The following is a 21008-nucleotide window of genomic DNA, read 5'->3' as shown; positions in this document are numbered from 1 at the left end:
CGTGGCCACCGCGCGGGGTCCTGATTCACGTGCGTCACAGGCAACACGTTTCAGTGGTACACAGCGCTTCAGTCATCCTCTAACTCTCTGCAGACTTTACACTTTAACCGTGTTCCAGTCACATTCGTCTGCGTCCATCCATCACGTCGTCCCGCAGACTTTTCTCCAGAGTGGTGTGTTGGTCCAAGATGGGGAAGAGAAGCAGGCAGCGGCAGAAGAACCAGAGTGGAGGAAGAGACGACAGAGACAAGGCTGTAAGACACACACTGATGCTGCTGCTGCTGCTAATGCTCCGTGTAAAGTCAGTCAGACACATGTTACCTGTCTCTACTACATGTGAGGGCAGCTGGAGTTAATTTAACAGAGGTTATCTTTGTGAAACATGGACAGTCATGCTGCTGTAAAGCTGCTAACAGCTGCAGCACCACAGCTACACTGCTGTTAGCTAACAGCAACTTGGCTGTATGATGTGAAAGTGTGTGACTATGTTTTGTCACGTTAGTCTATATATGTGCCAGAGCTCTATTAGAAATGCGTGTATTTAATGTGTCTGTGTGCACAGGTATAGTTGTGATATAGGCCTGCATTATAGCCCCATAGTCTTTAATGAGAGCACCGTGCAGGGAGGAGGGAAGCAGGGTTGAAAACCCCAAAAAAATTTAATTTAAATAAGTATGTAGTCAGTAGTTTGTGGATTATTAAATGCTGAACTGACCATTAGACCATACTATAATGTAACAAGTCTGTTAACATGGTTCACTAGGTATTTATCCTTTAAAAAAAGGCAAGAAATCATAAAATTGACATTTTGAATGACATTCAAAGGGACAGGTCACATTTTTTTGATGTGGGGTTGTATTGGGAACAATGGATTGAGTGATATTTAAAGGATAGTTCAGATTTTTTGGTGTGGGTCCATATGAGAGGTACTTAACCACAGTCTGTGTATTCCACAGAGTAGACGTCAGTCGGCATGAACCCCATTTTGGGGAGGGATGCTGGAGTCCAACATGGAAGCTAAGCAATGTACGGCTGTGGAGGGGTCAGCAGCAAAATGTATTTTAGCCACCTACAAAAAGTCAATATCAGTTTAAGCGTTCGCTATATTCCAAGTATTTTCACTGCTTCACCTTAATGTCAGACAGTGATTTCCACCGGGAAAATGAAGCTGTTATATTGCTGCCTTCAAAGCCAGACTCCACTGAGAAGAACAGAGATTTAACAATGGTGAGTTCAGGAGCTGCAGGTGTGAACACACCAAAACAACCGGACCGAGACCTTCTTGAAGAGGTGGTCTCAGTCTGGTTCCAAAGGAACTCTGGTGCGGTTGGTTTGTGGTGAGAAGGTGTTCCGACCTGGATGTGAAGCAACTGCAGTCACGTGACACATTGTTTGGGTTAAACATGAGCATGTTACAGTCCTGGAGGATTATTAATGTGCACCTCCTCCTGTACTGCCTTAATATGCACATTCAGCACATCCAATGCATCAAAACATTGTTTTCTAGTTGGAGCCGCGCCTCGTTTTCAAACTGTATGGTTTGACTAAAATGAACAATGACAGCAATATAGTCCACGATGAGCAGCGCTAAAATCAACCTGCGTAGTTGTCCCTCCATTGTGACATTAGAAAGTGTCACATTTATCTTGCAAGTGTACTCTTCTTCAACGTTTGCTTTACTTCCTGGATTTTTCCCACATGGAAATTCTGACCAATCAAGAGCAGCTTTCTCACACAAGGCATTTGATCTGGTCCTCTTGTAAATGCTGCCGTGAGAACACCAACCAACTCTAGGCAATTATACAACTTTGGAACAACATGAGTCCCTGATTCAGACCAAAGGAGACCACTCTAGGGCTGACAGCAGCCTGATCAAAGCAGTGTCTGACATCTACTGTATATAATACACTGACTATGGATAAGTACCCCATACAACCCCACTTAAAAACACCCATACTATCCCTTTAATGTCACTTTATTTCCCACGAAAGAGCCGTGTAGGTGTTTTTATCTGTGCACAAAAGCAGTCATGAAACATTGAGTGCATATGACCCATACTAATGACCACGTCGTCCATGTGTTCAGGGCTGGGGAGCTGGCTATGCTGACATAGTGAAGGAGAATAAGCTGTTTGAGCACTACTACAAAGAGCAGGGCCTGGTGCCTGGGGGAGAGTTTGAACAGTTTATGGATGCAATGAGGGAACCACTGCCAGCAACCATCCGCATCACTGGATACAAGAGGTGAGCCGGTCAAATAATAACCTGGATTCAGACTCTTTGGCTTGTTTGTGGAAAGCATCACGCTCAAAGCCACGCAGCCTTTTCTCTTTTGGAAACTGAGCTGTACGTTGCTTGTGTTGTACATTTTTCAGGACAGAAATAGAAAATATTGCTAACATCTCCGTCACATAAGCATCAATAAAATCCTCATTTTAAGGTTCACCATAAGTTTAAAGGTGCTTGTTTCTTGTTCCAGCCATGCCAAGGAAATCCTCCACTGTCTGAAGGACAAATACTTCAAGGATATTCTGGATGTGGAGATCGACGGCCAGAAGATCGAGGCTCCGCAGCCTCTCAGCTGGTAAGATCTTAAGGTTAACCCAAGGCTAAACTAACACACAGACTCAAAGTGAGTTCACACTGTGTCTGTCGTCTCCAGGTATCCTGATGAGCAGGCCTGGCACACCAACATGAGCAGGAAGATCATCAGGAAGTCTCCGCTGCTGGAGAAGTTCCACCAGTTTCTGGTCAGCGAGACCGAGTCGGTGAGTCGACACAAACCAAACAGAAGATTTAACACAAACACACGTGGCCTCGTTATCACATTGGCCATAAAATGTACCTATGGGTGGATTATAAGACAACGGCCCCCGGTCACAGACGTGTAAAAGGCCCCAGCACCTCTCTTAGTTAGTTAGCTAGTTATTTTATTGACACAGATAGATACAATATTTGGGTCCAAACAATATACAAAAAAAAATATTGCATACAACAAATACATCAATATTATTTAAACAAAAAAACATTTTTGGACATTTTGTGTCCTTTGTAATCATGTTGTGTCTCATTGTGGTTATGCTCATTTTTTAATTATTTGGTGCCTCTTTGTGTGTGCCTTTTTGTAATTACTTTGTCTTTTTCTATCATTGTTTGTCCTTTTGAGGTCATCTTGTGTGTTTTTGGCCATTTTGTGTCCTTTTTGTAGTCATTTTGTGTCCCTTTGAGGTCATTTTATATCTTTTTTTGGCATTTTTTGTCCTTTTGATGTCATTTTGTCCTTTTGTCATAATTTTGTGTCCATATTTGGTCATTTTGTGTCGCTTGTAAAGTCATTTTGAGTCTCCTTGACACAATTTTATTCGTTTTATTTTGTATCTCACTGTGTTTGTTTTGCCCATTTTGTAGTTATTTGTGTCTCTTTGCATGTCTTTGTTGTGTTTTTGTGTCTGCTCCTGGCCAGAACATGTTAATTTGAGTGACGTTTTTCAGGTAAAGGCCCCTGACACTCTGGGCCCCTGGACCTGTGCCTGTTAGGCCCATTCTGTAATTCATCCATGAATTTACCCCAGATAGGAGACTGGAAAAAAATAAGGAGCAGAAAATGTCAGAAGTTGTCAGAGGAATGAAGAGGCGAGCATCATTCTTGTGTCTGTCCTTGCAGGGTAACATCAGCCGACAGGAGGCTGTCAGTATGATCCCTCCTCTCCTCCTGAAGATTGAGTCACACCACAAGGTATGAGCTCTGCCCTCTGTGAAGGTCAGACACTGGGTCTGTCAGCGTTTGATGCATCGTCTGTTTTTATTTTTCTCCCTTGTGTCTCCAATTTTAAACACTCTCCTTGAGGCTTGAAAACAGCTGTCTCCTAAAATAATATATTGTTTTGAGGTGTTGATGTGCGTGTGTTTGTGTGCAGATCCTGGACATGTGTGCAGCTCCAGGGTCCAAGACAGCCCAGCTGATTGAGATGCTGCATTCTGACATGGACGTGCCATTTCCAGGTAAGACGCACACGTTTAAAACCTGGAGAGATGATGCAATGAAGGATTTTTTTTTCTTCCTAAATCCTGCCCGTTTTCGCTCTGTGCTCCAATTCCTGCTACACTTAGATATTCATTCATTCAGTATCAGTAACTTCTTACCCTACTAAGGGTTGCGGGGGGGCTGGAGCTAATCCCTGTTGACACCAGGACCAGTCACCAGATTATCACAGGGCTTAGAGTCACCCAATAACTTAACCTGCATGTATTTAGACTGTGGGAAGAAGCTGGAGAACCCAGAGAAAACCCACGCTAACACAAGGGGAACATGCAGGTTCAAACCCGTAGCCCTCTTGCTGTGATGCGACTGTGCTAACCACTGCAGCAACGTGCCACCATACTTGGTAACGTGCTGGTTAAAACTGTTGAAAAGAAAAACAAATTGTGAAAACGGTTGAAAGATGTCACTGGGGGACACTCTGTTTAGACACATTTGACAACTATATGGAAGCATGAGATGCATATTCTGTAATTTATCATAGTCCAATCATTGATATCATATTTATTATTCACTTTATATCATTTACAGCACATGTTCAGTGTGTTTTCCCGCCAGATTCGCTCACAGAAAAATTAGACGAGATGCCAAAACTGTCGCTGCAGATCACAAGCCGACCTGGGCACTTGGCGCTGCCCTGTGTCCAGTCTGAACGGCCCAGTCGCTTTACATCGGCGCAAAAAGCAAGCGGGCAGCACCCCGCAATAAATCTCAACCTGCATTAGCCAGTTGTTTGATCAGAAACGTCAGCCAGGTTTGATTCCTCCTTAGTTCTGTGGTAACGTTAAAGACAGAGTTCCCACTGTCATGGAAGCCCAGAAAAGTCATGTTGTTTTACTTTGTTTATCAAAGTTAACATTATGAATATATCCCTCCATCGCATACTGCAGTATTTGCTGTCTGCGTGTTTAAGGTGTGTGTGTGTGTGTCGCCCAGATAAACACCGCCACACTCGACTGAATGTAACCAGTGCTGCCATGTTTCTTTTGTCAAACTTGTCCAACCTAGTGACAGACTAAGAGGGAGGGGCTTAGGATCAGTCAGCTGGTCACATGTTTATTGTCCATATCAAACACAGAGAACATCTGTAAATATAGAGTAACGACTGTAACCCAGTCACTGCCTCTCTAACAGTAGATAACTGTGATCCGCTCTTCTGCTCTCCAGAGGGCTTCGTCATCGCCAACGATGTGGACAACAAGCGCTGCTACCTGCTCGTGCACCAAGCCAAGCGTCTCAACAGCCCCTGCATCATGGTGGTCAACCACGACGCCTCCTGCATCCCCACGCTCAAGATCGACGTAGACGGCACGAAGGACATCCTCTTCTACGACCGCATCCTGTGTGACGTGCCCTGCAGGTCAGCAGAGAGCTGCAGGACTCATGTCTGCGTCACACACGTGTCACAGTCCTGCAGGAGAGTTGGGGTTCAGATGTGTGAGGAGGAGGAAGTGGATAAAGACAGAAATATGGTTGATAAGCTCAGCTGTGTGGGTGGGTGTGGGTGTTTGGCTGCAGAAGAGATTTCACGTGACAGATGGAAATGAGGCTTTGCCCTGTCTGTCAGACGCAGGGTCGTTACAGGCCCTTATAAATAGCTGTTAATAATGTTTTGTTCTGAGTGTTTCAGTGTGAGATCAGTGGTATAACATCCTCCTTCTCTTGAAGTTCAGCTTCATTTTATGGCCAAAACAGAACTGCGTTTGTTTGCAAATGCTGCCCGAGTTTGGCCAGCTGTGGTGCTGAAGCCAGGAGCCCCTGCCAAACACAACAGAGGGAGAGGGAGGGGAGGGAGGGCAGTAATGAAGACGGCGTGACGCAGGCAGTGATGTGAACAGTCAGCTAAAGCCCGGCGTTTAGACACTTTATGCTTGGCAGACATTTTTGCCCTGTGAGAAGCGTCGGGGATCTCTGGTGGTTTCAGCGCCTCGGGCCAAACTGGGGATGTGTCTGACTGATGCTGCTGTCTGCTCTGTGTTGTGCAGCGGGGACGGCACCATGAGGAAGAACATAGATGTGTGGAAGAAATGGACGACCAGCAACAGCCTGCACCTCCACGGGTGAGTGGGGAGAGAGAGTGTGTGTGTGTGTGTGTGTGTGTGTGTGTGTGTGCTCTCATGACAACATAGGAATTCATGCGCCTGTGTGGTCGACCAAATTGACTAAAGGACGGGGGAACGGAGTGTGTTCTCTTCTTGCTAATTAAAAAAAGTTGGCAGTATTACAGTGTGTGTGTGTGTGTGTGTGTGTGTGTGTGTGTGTGTGTGTGTGTGTGTGTGTGTGTTTGTTCACCAGGCTCCAGCTGCGTATCGCAGTGCGCGGGGTCGAACAGCTGGCTGTGGGAGGGAGGATGGTCTACTCCACCTGTTCACTCAACCCTATAGAGGACGAGGCTGTCATCGCAGCACTGCTGGAGAAGAGCGAAGGTAACACACACACACACACACACACACACAGATCTGTACAGTTAAAATAATATGCGTTGGTTTTTTGTTTTGTTTTTTCAAATCAAAGTTTTACTTTTGTGTGCTGCACTGTAGTTCTTACTTTATTCCCTGTTACTAAATGCTTCTTCATGAATAGTCTGTTAACTTAATGAGGCTTTTGTTCCATATCTAGTTTGTCTCTTAACTTCTGGTTCTTATTACTGGCTATAGTAAACATTAGCCAAAGGTCTCGGCCCTGATTGGTTCACGCCGCCCCTTATACAAGCCTGATTCCACAAAGGTCGGGGCTCTGTCTAAAACATAAATAAAAACAGAATGCAATGATTAACAAACCCTTGTTGACCTATAGGTTTGAATACAGTCCAAAGACAAGATATGTAATGTTCAAACTGTTCAACTTTTTCTGACCTTGATGCAACACGTCCCAAAAAGTCAGGACAGGAGCATGTTTCATGCATCATGTGACATCACCTTTTATTGTAACAACACTCAGCAAGGGTTTGGAAACTGAGGACACTGACTGTTGAAGTTTTAAAAGTGAAATTATTTCCAGTTTTTGCCTGATATGCGACTTCAGTGTCTCAACAGTCCGGGGTCTCCACAGCTGCATTTTGTGTTTTTTATAATGTCCCACACATGTCCAGTGGGAGACAGGTGTGGACTGCAGGCAGGTCAGTCTGGTACCTGCACTCTGTCACTACGAAGCCATGCTGTTGGAACACGTGCACAATGTGTCTCATTGTCTCGCTGGAATAAGACGGGACGTAGTGGGGGTGTCGGTGGCTTAGTGGTAGAGCAGGCGCCCCATGTACAAGGCTGTTGCCACAGTGGCCCGGGTTCAACTCCAGCCCGTGGCCCTTTGCTGCATGTCACTCCCTCTCTCTCTCTTCCCCCTTCACGCTCTTCTGTCCTGTCAATTAAAGGCTAAAAATGCCCCAAAAAATATCTTAAAAACAGACAAACCTGGATGTAGCTTTCAGCATTAATGGAGCCTTTACAGATGTGAAGTTACCCATGATGCCTTGGGCACTAACGCACCTCCATACCGTCACAGATGCTGCAGATGTTTCTGGATGTTGTTGATATCTGGCCTTTACTTTGCACAGTCTTGACTGTCATTTATAGATGCAGCGATGTGTTTACTGACAGTGGTTTTTCCAAAGTGTTCCTGAGCCCATGTTGTAATATCCTTTGTACAGTCATGTTGGTTTTGAATGCAGTGCAGCCTGAGGGGTCAAAGGTCATGTCCCTTACATGCAGAGATTTCTGCGGAATCTCTGAATCTTTTTTTGCATCGTAGATGGTGAAATCCTTAATTTCTTTGCAATCGTGCGTTGGGAAATGTTATCCTTCAACTGTTGGACTGTTGGACACAGTTTTTCACACACTGGTGAACCTTGGGCCGTCGTCACTTGTGAGCCTTTCGAGGACGCCCCTTTCATACCCAGTTATGACACTATCATGTGTTACCAGTGGTGTTTTTTTGAGCATCCCACAACTTTTCCAGTCTTTTCCTGCCCCTGTCCCAACTTTTTGGAACGTGTTGCATCAAATTTAGAGTGAGTGTATATATTTACAAAAAACAATAAAGTGTATCAGTTTGAACATTAAATATATTTTCTTTGTGCTGTATTCAACTGAATATGGGTCAAAAGGATTTGCAATCTGTTCACATTATTCAGTGTCTTTACTCTATTTTGGAATTAGGGTTGTAAATTTCTCAGAGGTGGGAACCCACGTCCGCATTAATGAGGAGTTTATGTGACTGACTTCACCACATCCACCACAGCTTAGCTTTGTGAACTAGCTTTGTGTTGTAGCAGTAACTTGATGTTTTGGTGGTGAAACCCTTAAGAGCATGGGTGCCTAGCTCAGTGGTTTCCAACTGGTCGATCGTGGTCCAAAAGTGGGTCGTAGGTCCATTCTGAATGTTTGTAAAAAACACATTTTATTTTTGGTACAGTGAATTTCTGGCACAGAGCTTTTATTTTGATGTTCAGTTTCCTGCTGTAGAGTGAGGAGGAACAGCCAGCTTCTTGACAACATAAATGGCAGATAGAGAAATGTGAAACGCAGATAGCAATAAATTCAGAGAATAAAATAAAATAAAATAACTAATGATAATATGACAAGTACACAAACATTTGGGTTACATAGAGCTGTTGGTAGCTGCTGTACCTCCTACAAAGGAAATAAATGACTGCCACATGTCTTTAAGATTTGTCTTTAATAATGTCGGCGTGGGAGCATCTGATTGAGAGTGGAAGCTTTTTACTAAAACTAGTGTGAGAGATGTTTGGTCTGATCACCTCACTCTGTCAGGTGCGTCCACATCAGATCTATTCTCCTGTGCTGTGTGATAATGCAACTAAAACCCAACGAGTCTCCTCTGTGACTGTATTTGTTCATCTGCCACACATTGTGTTAGCTCATGTTTGAATGCCCACACAGAGCATTTCTGTCATGTTGATATCATACTGGTGAGGACGTACTGCTGTGCCGCTCTTTAACTGTATTTTATGTTGTAAAACTGGTCAGATAATCCAGAACAGAGGAGTCGGAGCACATGAGGCCAGTGGCTGCAGAACCAACAGCACAATTTAATTCAGTTTTGAGCTGCTAAATGGATCCTCATATACTGTATGAAAATTATATCTAAATTTAACCAGTCTTTTTCTGCCAAGTAATGTCTTTCCCTTCCCCGCTGCCAGGAGCGTTGGAGCTGGCCGACAGCTCGGCTGACCTGCCAGGGCTGAAGTGGATGCCTGGGGTCACTTCCTGGAAGGTACTGGAACATTTAAGCCTTGGTGGCCATTACAACAAACCAACTGTAACAACAAACCATAAAGGAAAACAGTGTTTAGGTCGTGGAAGTGCTTCAGAGTCAGACAGGATTCTGACTGTGGATTACTTTGATTGGCTCGCACACTAAAAACAGTTGTCGTCTCTGCAGCTGATGACCAAAGAGGGCCAGTGGTTCTCGGACTGGTCCGAGGTGCCGAGCAGTCGTCACACGCAGATCCGCCCCACCATGTTCCCACCTAAAGACCCAGAGAAACTCGCCAGCATGCATCTGGAGAGATGGTATGTACACACTCAGCCATCAAAGATCTGTGCTATGATACAACGTGAAGGACTCTGTTTATGACTCCTCAGTTCCTAAGTCCTTTCCCATAACTCTGACCCACAAACCTTTCAGTCCATGTATGGCTCAGCTCTAATAGCCTTGGCTAAAGGCTCCACAGCCAAAGCAAATAGGAGCAGGAAGTCTTGTTTGACACCCCTCTGAGTGCCAAAATAATCAGAGCGTTTTCTTTTGCTAAGTTCAGGAACAAGGAGGTGATTATAAAAAATACCCCTCTAATAAATTTCCCCCTTAGGTGGAATTTTTAGTGTATAGAAAAGGAAGAGCTCCCAACCCCTTCTCCTAATTTAACTCATTTTTCTCATCTTTATCCTCCTGAGAGAATTTTGTCCTGATGAAAGCAGACGAACACAAACACGCCATCTTCTCTGTTTTCGTTGATGCCAAATTCATTAGCTGAGTAATGTGTTTGATTTATTTTCTTGGCACAGCTCTGCACACACACTCATACACACCCTCTACATGGATGCACATACATGTCCACACCTGCACTCTCACTTAATGGGAGATGATGTCATTTCTCCTCTGCAGCTCTAAGTTTAATGCTCAGGCCGGCTCGATGCAGCCCAGCAGAGGGAGCTGCTGTCACACGATAACCAAGCACTCTCATATATGCTGCAAAAAAACCCTTGTCTGTCTTCACAGTAGGTGGCACCATAAAACCCAAAGCCTTGATTTATATTTGTGTGCGTGTGTGTGTTTTAATGTCAGTATGAGGATTCTGCCACATCACCAGAACACTGGAGGCTTCTTTGTGGCTGTGCTGGTGAAGAAAGCCCCGATGCCGTGGAACAAAAGATATCCCAAGGTACTTTGTCACAAACACACACACACTTAACGGATGATCACATTGTCAGTCTCACTTGAGGAGGCAAATGGAGCAGAATCCCCCCGTGTGGGGTACAGGGTATGGCTGTTGAAGCAGCACAGCACCACCCCACCCCCGCCACCCACACACACACCTCTGCATCACTCACCTGTTACTAACCACAGCTGGGACGTCTCCTTTCTTCCTCCTTTGTCTGCTCGTCTCCCTCCCCGTCGTCTCCAGCTGAGGAAGGACGTCTCGTCCAGCTCAGCAGCCCAGACTGAAGCCTCCCCGGCAGCCTTGACCCCCACAGACACTCCCCGCCTCCCAGATAGTGCTGTGGAGGAGGCGGAGGGGGGAGGCCTGGAGGGAAAAGTGGACGAGGAGGCACCCAAAGGAGCTCCCTTGGCTCAGGAGACCTCTGCTAAACAAGATGGAGTGTGTGGGTGAGTCATGATGGTGTGGTGAGCGAACAAAGGAAAACTGCCGTTATAATAAAAAAAGATGATGCTGCTGTGACTGAGAAATTACTCTTCAGATTAACAGCCATCACTAGTCCTGAAAAAATACAGACATTATATAATGTGGAAAAAAAGGATATGTTAAATACGAGCATTTAGGATAAAACAAAAAAACAGAATATTAAATCAAAGCTGTGAGTTTGTCCTCACTCTGGCATGAACATAGGACCCAAGCAGCTTCCTGTTTATAAAAGACAAGAATTCATTTCAGCTTCACTCAGTCTGCACCGCCCAGACAGTAAAATGTGTTTCAGTCAGCCAGCCAAACTCAACCCGACCTGCAAACTGCAGACTTTCTGCATTATAGTAGCACAGTTGTCACGACTGAAGACAGAGACACAGACTGAACGTGTGTGTGTGTAAGAGAGAGAGAGAGTGACACAGAGAGAGGAGGAGAAGGTGAATCACTGCTTACAGTGTGTCTGTAAGTTATTAATAACTCACTCAGGATGCTGCTTTGACACTTCTTGACATTTGATATTTCTCTAGTTAACTTACCGAACCTGTCGCATCCCTGCTGCTGATAATGAGCTGACAGATGGATTTATAACGTCTTTAGTACCTGTGGGTCAAATGCACATATTTGGAATTGGTAAATGCTTCAATACAGAAGGAAAAAATGAGGAGATTACTTAAACACCTTAATGCATTTGTTTTACCTCCTCCTCACATGTTTTGAATTAATTTAATCTGTGAGCAAGAGAGAAAGCTTTGGTGGGCCGGATGTGGCCCACAGGTCACCATTTAAGGATTGCTATCTAATTAATTTGCTGCTCTTCTGGTTACTACCCTACTAGCCACCTGAGTCTGGTGGGAGCTAGCTAGCGGCGCCACTCGCAATTACCGCTAGTAACGCCACCCCGACCCAACAGGGTTGCTGTGGACACGTTGTGCCCACCCTCTGGTCTCTCTTAAGGTCGCCCAGTGAGTAAGCGGCTCAGTTTTGAACCGCAAACCCCCTTTGGCATTGTTGACTATGTTGTCACCGCTAGCAGTGTCAGCACATCTAGTGGTGCTGACATACTTAACAACTAAAGAGGTTTTGCCACTCATACTAAAGCCACTCCCGGGGCGTCGGTGGCTTAGTGGATAGAGCAGGCGCCCCATGTACAAGGCTGTTGCCACAGCGGCCCGTGTTCGAGTCCAGCCTGTGGCCCTTTACTGCATGTCACTCCCTCTCTCTCTCTCTCTCTCCCCTTTTCACACTTGGCTGTCCTGTCCATTAAAGGCAAAATGCCCAAAAAAAAAAATCTTAAAGCCACTTACTCATCAGAGCTACCAACAGAAAAGATGTCCCGCCTCTGGGACGGCGTTACCTGTAGTAATCACCACAAGTTAGCTCCCACTTGATCCAGGTGGTGGGCGGTGCAGAGCAGCTAAGGCTAATGTTTGCTAACTAGTGGAGACCAGAGCGTGGGCAGTGGGCGCCATGTTTCTGCATGTTTAACACGGCTAGCTGTCTGTCAGCAAAACCAACAGAAACTACAATAAAATAAAAACACTGACATCACAAACATGAAAATTGCACCCCCTCTACATGGACAGCTCTTTGAAATGTGGCGCTAAAGCTCACTCTGACACTGACACTGACTAGTGGAGCGCCGGACTAAGAGCAAAGGCATCTCGTATTTTAGGTCATTTAGTGTCTTTTTCATAAAAAATAACCAGTTAACGGTAAATAGGCATCAGGCTATCGCAAGCAGCATTAACTGAAGCTGACATCCATAATCACAACTATATCTACTGTACTGTGTATTAAGCATGAGTAAATTAGAGTGATAAATGAATGTCTGTCTCTTCTGTGTCCCTCAGCCCTCCGGCCTCTAAGAAGATGAGGCTGTTTGGTTATAAAGAAGATCCCTTTGTGTTCCTCACTGAAGACGACCCTGTGTTTAACACCATACAGTAAGTGTGTGTCTCTGTATGTGTTAGACATGGAAATGATCGTCTTCAGCACTTTGTTGTAGCTAAACATTTCTCTTCCTGTTTTCTCCAGATCTTTCTACAACCTGTCTCCAGACTTCCCCAAACTCAACGTTCTGACCAGGACCCACGAGGGCAAGAAGAGACACCTGTACATGGTGTCCAAGGAGCTGCGCAACGTGCTGCTGAATAACAGCGAGCGCATGAAGGTGTGTGTGTTTGTTCTGGAACAGCGTTTAGATCATCACACAACACACAATGACTACATTTACATGCACAGTAATAATTAGTCTGAACATGACAATATTCTTAATTTGATGTGGGCCCTTTAACCAGCAGGGTTTTTTCCCTATTTTGCATTTTCAGATTTATACACGATATTATTTTGACACCATAAACGACATGTTAGGGCACGTTAGTTTGAGAACGCACAGCCGCATGTAAACAGGAGTGTTAGTGGAATATCAGTCACGTTAAATGATGATGACGCACTTCCTTTATCGAAATACAGTAACAATAGATGAGGGTTTCCCACACTTTCACATCCACATTTTGGTTTTCTATTTTTGGAGCAGTTGTAGGTGAGTGTTTATATATACTCTTCAGTTATTATGTGCTCTACAGACAGAGCAGCAGGTGCAGTCAAAGTGAAACTTGACCTTCAGTGAGCTGGGTCTAAAGTTTGCTGTCACTCACAAACAGCTGCTCCCCATATCCATTGATCTGGTCTGATCAGCTCTGATCGGATCAACTGATCAGTCACACACCTATGACTCAAACCTCCACAATCAGCTGCTGAAGGAAAGAAAGTTCAGCCTGTGCTGTGTTCACTGACCCGCAAAAACGTCAGAATTTAGAAAGATTACTCTGGGTAGTGACCGAAAGAATGAGATCGCGAGTACAAGCGGCCGAAATGAGTTTCCTCCGCAGGGTGGCTGGGCTCAGCCTTAGAGATAGGGTGAGGAGCTCGGACATCCGGGAGGGACTCGGAGTAGAGCCGCTGCTCCTCCACATCGAGAGGAGCCAGTTGAGGTGGTTCGGGCATCTGGTAAGGATGCCTTCTGGACGCCTCCCTTGGGAGGTGTTTCAGGCATTTCCAACTGGGAGGAGACCTCGGGGCCGTCCCAGAACACGCTGGCGGGATTACATCACCTGGCTGGCCTGGGAACGCCTCGGGGTTCCCTCGGAAGAGCTGACGGAAGTGGCTGGGGAGAGGACTGTCTGGGCTTCTTTGCTGAGGCTGCTGCCCCCGCGACCCGGACCCGGATAAGCGGAGGATGACGAGTACGAGTACGAGTAGTACACAGAATGGTTCAGGGACACAGGCACAAAAAAAAAAACAGAGTACCCATGGGGATTAGCCCCGCCCCCACCTCAGGGGAAACATTGTATATATGACAAATCAATAATCAATTCTTTCCTGGAGGCAGTACAGCTGGTATTGATCACACTATACAAACTGCATCATGTTTATTATATCAGTGTTTGGAGTCAGGCATAGTGTGTGTGTGTGTGTGTGTGTGTGTGTGTGTGTGTGTGTGTGTGTGAGAACATGAAGCAGCCTAACAGATGGGACCCTCTCCTATCCCAACTCCCTCTGGTCCTCCACCCTGTAGCACCTGCACAGGTGGCTCTGTGTGTGTGTGTGTGTGTGTGTGTGTGTGTGTCAGTCTCTTTGTTCTCCTCCCTGTGTTTGATGCTTTTCACTCTTTAGTCACTTTCTAAACCACAGTGAGTTGTGTGTGTGTTCACATGTCCTCTTTATAATAGCTGAGTTTCACAGAGAGTATAAATGAAATCAGGCATTTTTATAACGCTAATAGTTTAATATTTAAGAGAATTGAATCCCAGTTTCTTCAGACTTATTATTCTCATTAAAATTATAATGGGAGGTTTATTGCTCTTGCTTATCTTCCCTCAGGTTGGTGAAGAATTCAGTGTGCATATTTATGTGTTGTTGAGTTTTACTCACTGACAATTTCCTCCCACTCGTGCTGTGTTTACCCAAACTTCTGTAATCTCTCGTGCAGTAGACGCCTTGAGTAAGGTAGTTTGGTGAACATCAGAACAAAACACATTATCAGTAATAATACAAGAGCACACGCAACATAATTAGTCCTTTATTTTAATTTAAATTATTACTCTCAGTCATGTTTCAGAAGAGATAATTAGTGCCGTTTAACTCAGCAAAAGTTGTACAACAAAGACGGAGCAATATGTCAACGTGCTGTTTGTGCCTCCGCGCTGGCTGAAGGTGTTATGATGTCAGGTTGTCCGTCCGTCCCACTCCCATTTAGCACAAACATCCACATGGAATAAAGCAGTGGTTCCCAATCTTTTTCCTATAGGGACCCATTTTCAATAATTGAGTGACATATTTTATCGATATTTCAAATTCAGTGCATAACAGTAACAATAACAGTAACAGTAGGGGTGTAAAATTATCGCATTAATTGCGAATAATTAATTACAGCCATATTTAACGCGCTATGTTTTTTGATCGCGTTAATCTCATTTTTAATCTCTAACTTTACTGTTTCTGTATGCCACAGAGTTGCCTTTTATAAAATCCGTCTGTAGGCGTATAATTGGGCTTCTTTGTGCTTGGGTTTTGGGAGAGCTGCAGCGCTACAGAGCAGAGCCCAGCATCAGCATTGATGACTGTCCCCTGCAGTGGTGGTCTGCTCACTCAGGAGCCTATGAAAAGCCGTCTGCCCTAGCAAGCAAGTATCTGACCTCTCCGGCAACCTCCGTGTAATTTTCGGGACAATCAAGGCAGGATTCAGGATTCAGGACAACTGCTTGGATTTTGGGACCGTGCCGAAAAATTCAGGACCGTGCCGAAAAATTCAGGACAGTCCCGAATTGTCCTGCATCTGTGTTCAAGTGTGTTATTGTTGAAAACAATAATTATGACTTTATAAAACCACTTTTTGTAATGTATATCAATCTTTTGATCATCTGCCACAATAATGTAATGAATTTAAATGAAAATACCTCAAGTTGAGGGCTTTTCTCTGCAATTTTGAGATGAGATTAAAAAAGAGATTAATTAGATCAATTAATTACAGATCATAATTAATTAATCTCTCCATTTTTTTAATCTCTTGACAGCACTAAGTAACAGTACAGAACAGCTGATGAATGGTGCAATTAACCCAAACTATGAACGCAGTAACTTGAGGTCTGCACAAAACGAGCCATTTGGATAGATTTTGAGCAGATTATTTCCTGTGAATATTGCATTATATGTTTTTCTGTATTATGTGTTTTAGTTTGCTTCTTTAAGACAAATTCAGTGTTCTCTTCTTCCTGATGCTCGGCTGTTGTTCTGTCAGCTCTTTGTTTTGACTGCATACTTTTCTAATTCAGGACGAGGCTGTTGTTCAGAGAGTGAACGTTCTGTAAATATAACTTTTGCTCAGGTCTTCACCGTGACCTTATCCTATTTTTATGCCTCCATGGTGGTGATTGCCATGGCAGCATTTTCAGATTGTCCGTCTATCTGTCCGTCCCATCTTAGTGAACACGATATCTCAAGAATGCCTCGAGGGAGTTTCTTTAAATTTGGCACAAATGTCCACTCACTTGGAGTAGAAGATGAACTGATTAGATTTTGGTGGTCAAAGGTCAAGGTCGCTGTAACCTTGCATCCATCTCATTATCATGAGTGCAGTATCTGGAGAACAGCTTCAGGGAATTTCTTCAAATTGTGTACCAATGTTCACTTCGAGTGAGATTCAACTGATTAGAATTTTGTCTGGTCAGAGGTCAGCAGCACTGTAACAAAGTCTACTGTCCATTATTGAATCCCATAGCTCGGTAACAGAAGGGGAGACATTTGGTCGGGTGCTGAATTGGTGACAGTAATCTTTGCTGTCCATCTTGAGTCTGTGGTGACTGTATAGATCTAATGTGCTGACCGTAGACTGTTTAAAATTCTGGACATAGCCATCGTGACATCACCCATTGCTTGATGGACTTCTGTTTTGAAGGCTTTAGTTTGGCACTTTGGCTGTCACCATTTTGGAGCCAGAAGAGACCATATGTGGAAGAGAGGGTGGAGATAACCCTAATGCTAGCTGCTAGCTTAGACAGTTAGCATGGTGTAATTGCAGCTACTGTTAACTGTGATATTGCTAATGCTGATTTCCACTAGCAAAAAAACAGGCTTGAAACCATTAAAACATAATGCACTGACTGGAAATCTGAACATCCAGTTTCATAGATGCTCCTTTAGAACAACCAAACGCTGAACTTTTAACACGGCGGTCTATGGGGACTGATTTGCTGTTGGAGTCAGCCTCAAGTGGTCATTAGAGGAACTGCAGTTTTTGGCACTTAAGTTTTGGCTTCATTTTCCAACCCCAGAAGTTGCTGCTTCGTGCAGCGGGGCTAAAAATGTGTGTGAAGCATCCTTATTTTGCCAAAATATACACACAATACCTTTTGTTGTTAAATTCCTTCAAAGTCTTCACTACACACTTTGTAGTATGAGTCTTGAGAGACTTGGATGTAGGCTGTTACTTGACTGGTTGGCGGAGGCAAACGACCACGAGGTGCTAATTCTCTTTTTCTCTCAGGTCATTAACACAGGAGTGAAGGTGTGGTCTCGCAACAGTGACGGGGAAGAGTTTGGCTGTGCCTTCAGACTGGCTCAGGAGGTAACACACACACACACACACACACACACACACACACAGTTAAGTAATTACCTGTAAACTAATTTGCTTTTTTGTTGAGCAGCGTTTTATTAATTGAAAGTTATGTCATTATGAAAACATCCCCTCACACTCTTCACACCTTAGCGACACATTTTCACACAATTCCCATAATCCTCTTTTTGTATGCAAACCAACCTCATCATTTGAAGTTATAAACACAGTGATACATGGTGATGTTTATATTTCTAGGATTTCAACACTACATATTCTTTAATTTTATGCTTTATTTCATAGTAAAAGCAGCGTCTTTATGTTCATGTTAGTTACTTTATCTGTCATCAGTGTATCCTCCACAACACAGCTGAATAACAACGGAGCCAGACGCCTGAGTTCACACTCTAAATAAACTTATAATAAATTCACTTTATATGCACTGTGTAACTCTAAAGGGTCATCCACGTCTCCTCTCTGTCCTACAAGGGCATCTACACTCTGCAGCCGTATATTCGCTCCAGGATAATCAGAGTGAGTGTGGAGGACATCAAAGTGCTGCTGACCCAGGAGAACCCTTTCCTCAGCAAGCTGGAGGATGATGCTCACGCTCAGGCCAAGAAAATGGGTACGCACGGCAAGAGAGTCTCAGTCCTAAATATATAAGACATGCTCTGACTTAAAGAGAACAGTAAAGCGCTATAGTTAATATCACAACAGATTTCACAACCACAGGTTTGTTTCTGATATTGAACAACATAACAACAAGGATTTGGGAAGCAGCCGCAGCAGCCTGGAGGTCAGAGTAGTGGATTAATGACCCCAAGGTTTTTGGCTTGGCTGGCATAAAATGAAAAGTGAATGAGTAATGCTCCGTCCTCCTCAGCAACTGCTTTTGAGCTGCCCTTGAGCAAGGCACTGACCCCAAAACACACTCATAAGAGGAGCTGAGTAGTTCCAGCAAAAGAAAACTGTAGTTACACTCAGATATTAGTGTAAGAAAGCGTACATGGCGAGCATGATTCCAGTTCTGAATCTGTTTTCTCCCCACAGTCATGGGAAGCATTGTGCTGAAGTATATTCCCAACCCAGAGTAAGCTGATTTTTTTAAAATATATTTTCTCATTACCTTTTTGCAGTGATGTCCTAGTTTTTGGTCATCTCTGACTCTCACCGTAACCCTCTGTTCCTCAGTAACCCAGCGGAGCCTCAGTGTCCCATCCAGCTGTGTGGCTGGAGGGGAAAGACGTCCATCCGAGCCTTCGTCCCCCGCAACGAGAGGTTCCATTACCTCCGAATGTTAGGCGTGGAGGTATTCAGAGACAAGCAGGGCCTCGGGCAGAAAGGGAGAGATGGAGAAAAGGAAGAGGTAGAGGATGAAGCGGTAAAGGAGGAAGGAGCGGCGGAAAACGAGGCAGAGCTGGACTTTGAGAACAGTGATGAAAACAGATCATCAGAGCCAAAGAAGCAGCCAGAGGACGAGTAGCCGTGAGTGTAGAGGGGACGGTAGAGAGAGGACTGACTGAAGGCTTGGTAAAACTCTGAGCTGCTGACCAGGTCAAAGACCGCGTCATGTGGTCAGGAAGGTGATGTGCCTCTACGGGTGTCTCTGGTCACCACACTGCCACTGCAGCAGGGTTGCCTCCCACAGATGGACTCCACTGGGATTTTTAATTGTTGGAGCCCCTCCAGGAGTCGGCTTTGTAGTTAAATGGCGTCTTATTTTATTGAACTGTTTTTTTTTTATATATATATATTTTACCAAACTTACCCCACTGACCAAGTGGCATCAGTTTTCTTTCCGTTGCTCGTGTTCAGAGGTTTATATTAACTGCCATCTCATTTTCTACACCTGTAATTTAGCAGAAATATGGAGTTGATTAAAGCGTTAAAGGTTAACTGTACCTGTTCACATGATTTGACTTTATGCTCATCCTTTGCCTACTCAAGTATTAAAAGTACACTTGAAAAGGGGGTTTATTGCTTCTGCAGATTTCAGACATAGTTAAATGGCTGTGAGGAGTGAAATAGAGGATGAACCCCTGAAACAGTGAATAAGGTTGTACTGCAGCTTCCTGGGACGGGGCGAAGGTGCTGCAAGGTTTTGTTTATGACATTTTTAATAAAGTTTCACCTGGAGGTGGAAGTAAGTCACACCTGTGCAAGTCTCAAGTCTCAACCTTAAAGTTTCGAGCAAGTTGCAAGTGACAGTGGTGAGAATCAAGTCAGGTCAAGTCCCTGCTTTTCTCTTTAGTTTTCCTTTAAGGACAAAATTTACAGTTGAAAACCGGTAACATATTTACATCTTTAAAATCACAATAATTTTGTATCATGACTTAAGTGTCATGGATCCTCTGGTGATTTCCACCCTAATATCAACACAGTTTATCTTTGTACATTAAACAGTCTAATGGCAGCTGGCAGGAAGGACTTCCTACAGCGTCCTGCACCACTAATGAAAACAAAGTTATGAATATTATATTGTATTTCTGCCAGTATGTCCCCCTAAATCCTACACACTGGATCTTAAGGCCTGAATTTGTGAGGTCTTAAGCGGCATTTATACTTGTAGCCTACACCGTTGTGAGCATTTATACTTGTGCGGTGGTGTGTCTGTGTCACTCTGCAGTTACACATCCTAAACACTAGTTGGTGGCGGAGATTTCTGTGAAGTGCTGTAAAGTTTAGTTGATTCAAAACACACATTAAACACACATTAAACACACATTAAACATGTCTTAATAGAGACAGTTTCAAACACAAATCGGCTTCACTACTGGACACATTTTCCCCACAAATACAACATGCTAACGTTATTAGCACAAGCCTATAGCATTTTGCATTGTATCAATTAGCCTAGCAGCTAGCAGACTTTTCCTCTACTCATATGAAACCAGGGACAACAGCAACATTTAACAAAAGTAACAGCGCAAAATTCAGCTCCATTACAACTCACAAGGTTCACTGACAAAACAACTGTCTTATACTAAACATGTTTTCCAAACAAATATAACATGCTTATGTCGACTACACGATAGCCATGGCGTCGATTCAACGTGGAAGTATAAATTCTGCCTTAATTGTCACAAATGTTTTACTAATTTCATTTATCCATCTTTAATTTTTTTCCAAATGCTTTCAAGTCAAGCTCTTCTGCTTTTAAGTCGACATTTCTGATGCTGCAAATCTTTTAACTTGTCTCTGAATGTAATACTTTATCTTCCTGGTTGCACTTGGCGGTTGGTAAAATGTCGATTAATCAAACTCACTCTGATAACGATATTTCTACATGAAACCAGCCTCTGCACAGGACCACATATACACTACTGACCTTTATACTAAGCTTCTATGCTTGAATAAGAATTATTGATTTATCCAAAAATCAGTCTTGATTAAAATCATTATGAGGAGGTCTTAAAATCCTGAAATCTGCCACCTGCAGACTCCCTGAGTGATGATCAACATAAGAAG

At 44.0% G+C, this 21008-nt stretch overlaps 1 protein-coding gene across 1 annotated transcript; it reads left to right on the top strand.

Annotated features, from left to right (window-relative positions):
- The first annotated feature begins 10 nt into the window (after positions 1–10).
- Positions 11–19691, top strand: nsun2 (NOP2/Sun RNA methyltransferase 2). The gene is made up of 19 exons (XM_033637743.2): positions 11–254; positions 2086–2243; positions 2479–2583; positions 2662–2767; positions 3664–3735; positions 3917–4001; positions 5206–5398; positions 6024–6098; positions 6334–6464; positions 9197–9270; positions 9439–9569; positions 10342–10438; positions 10682–10884; positions 12772–12864; positions 12956–13091; positions 17466–17546; positions 18027–18165; positions 18591–18630; positions 18732–19691. The coding sequence occupies exons 1-19, from the start codon at positions 189–191 to the stop codon at positions 19021–19023; spliced, it is 2277 nt and encodes a 758-aa protein (XP_033493634.1). The 5' UTR covers positions 11–188; the 3' UTR covers positions 19024–19691.
- The last annotated feature ends 1317 nt before the right edge of the window (positions 19692–21008 follow it).

Source organism: Epinephelus lanceolatus, chromosome 16 (assembly GCF_041903045.1).
Source record: "Epinephelus lanceolatus isolate andai-2023 chromosome 16, ASM4190304v1, whole genome shotgun sequence".
Taxonomy (NCBI): Eukaryota; Metazoa; Chordata; class Actinopteri; order Perciformes; family Serranidae; genus Epinephelus; species Epinephelus lanceolatus.
The sequence above is the reverse complement of the archived record's forward strand: the minus strand, read 5'-3'. Positions and strand labels throughout refer to the sequence as shown.

What these genes read in the sequence shown, in the direction of transcription:
- nsun2 (XM_033637743.2), top strand. Translation starts at nt 189, where the DNA reads ATGGGGAAGAGAAGCAGGCAGCGGCAGAAGAACCAGAGTGGAGGAAGA. An exon ending in ATAACAGCGAGCGCATGAAG is followed by an intron (nt 13,092 to 17,465) that starts GTGTGTGTGTTT and finishes TTTTTCTCTCAG; the next exon opens with GTCATTAACACAGGAGTGAA. An exon ending in CCTTCAGACTGGCTCAGGAG is followed by an intron (nt 17,547 to 18,026) that starts GTAACACACACA and finishes CTGTCCTACAAG; the next exon opens with GGCATCTACACTCTGCAGCC.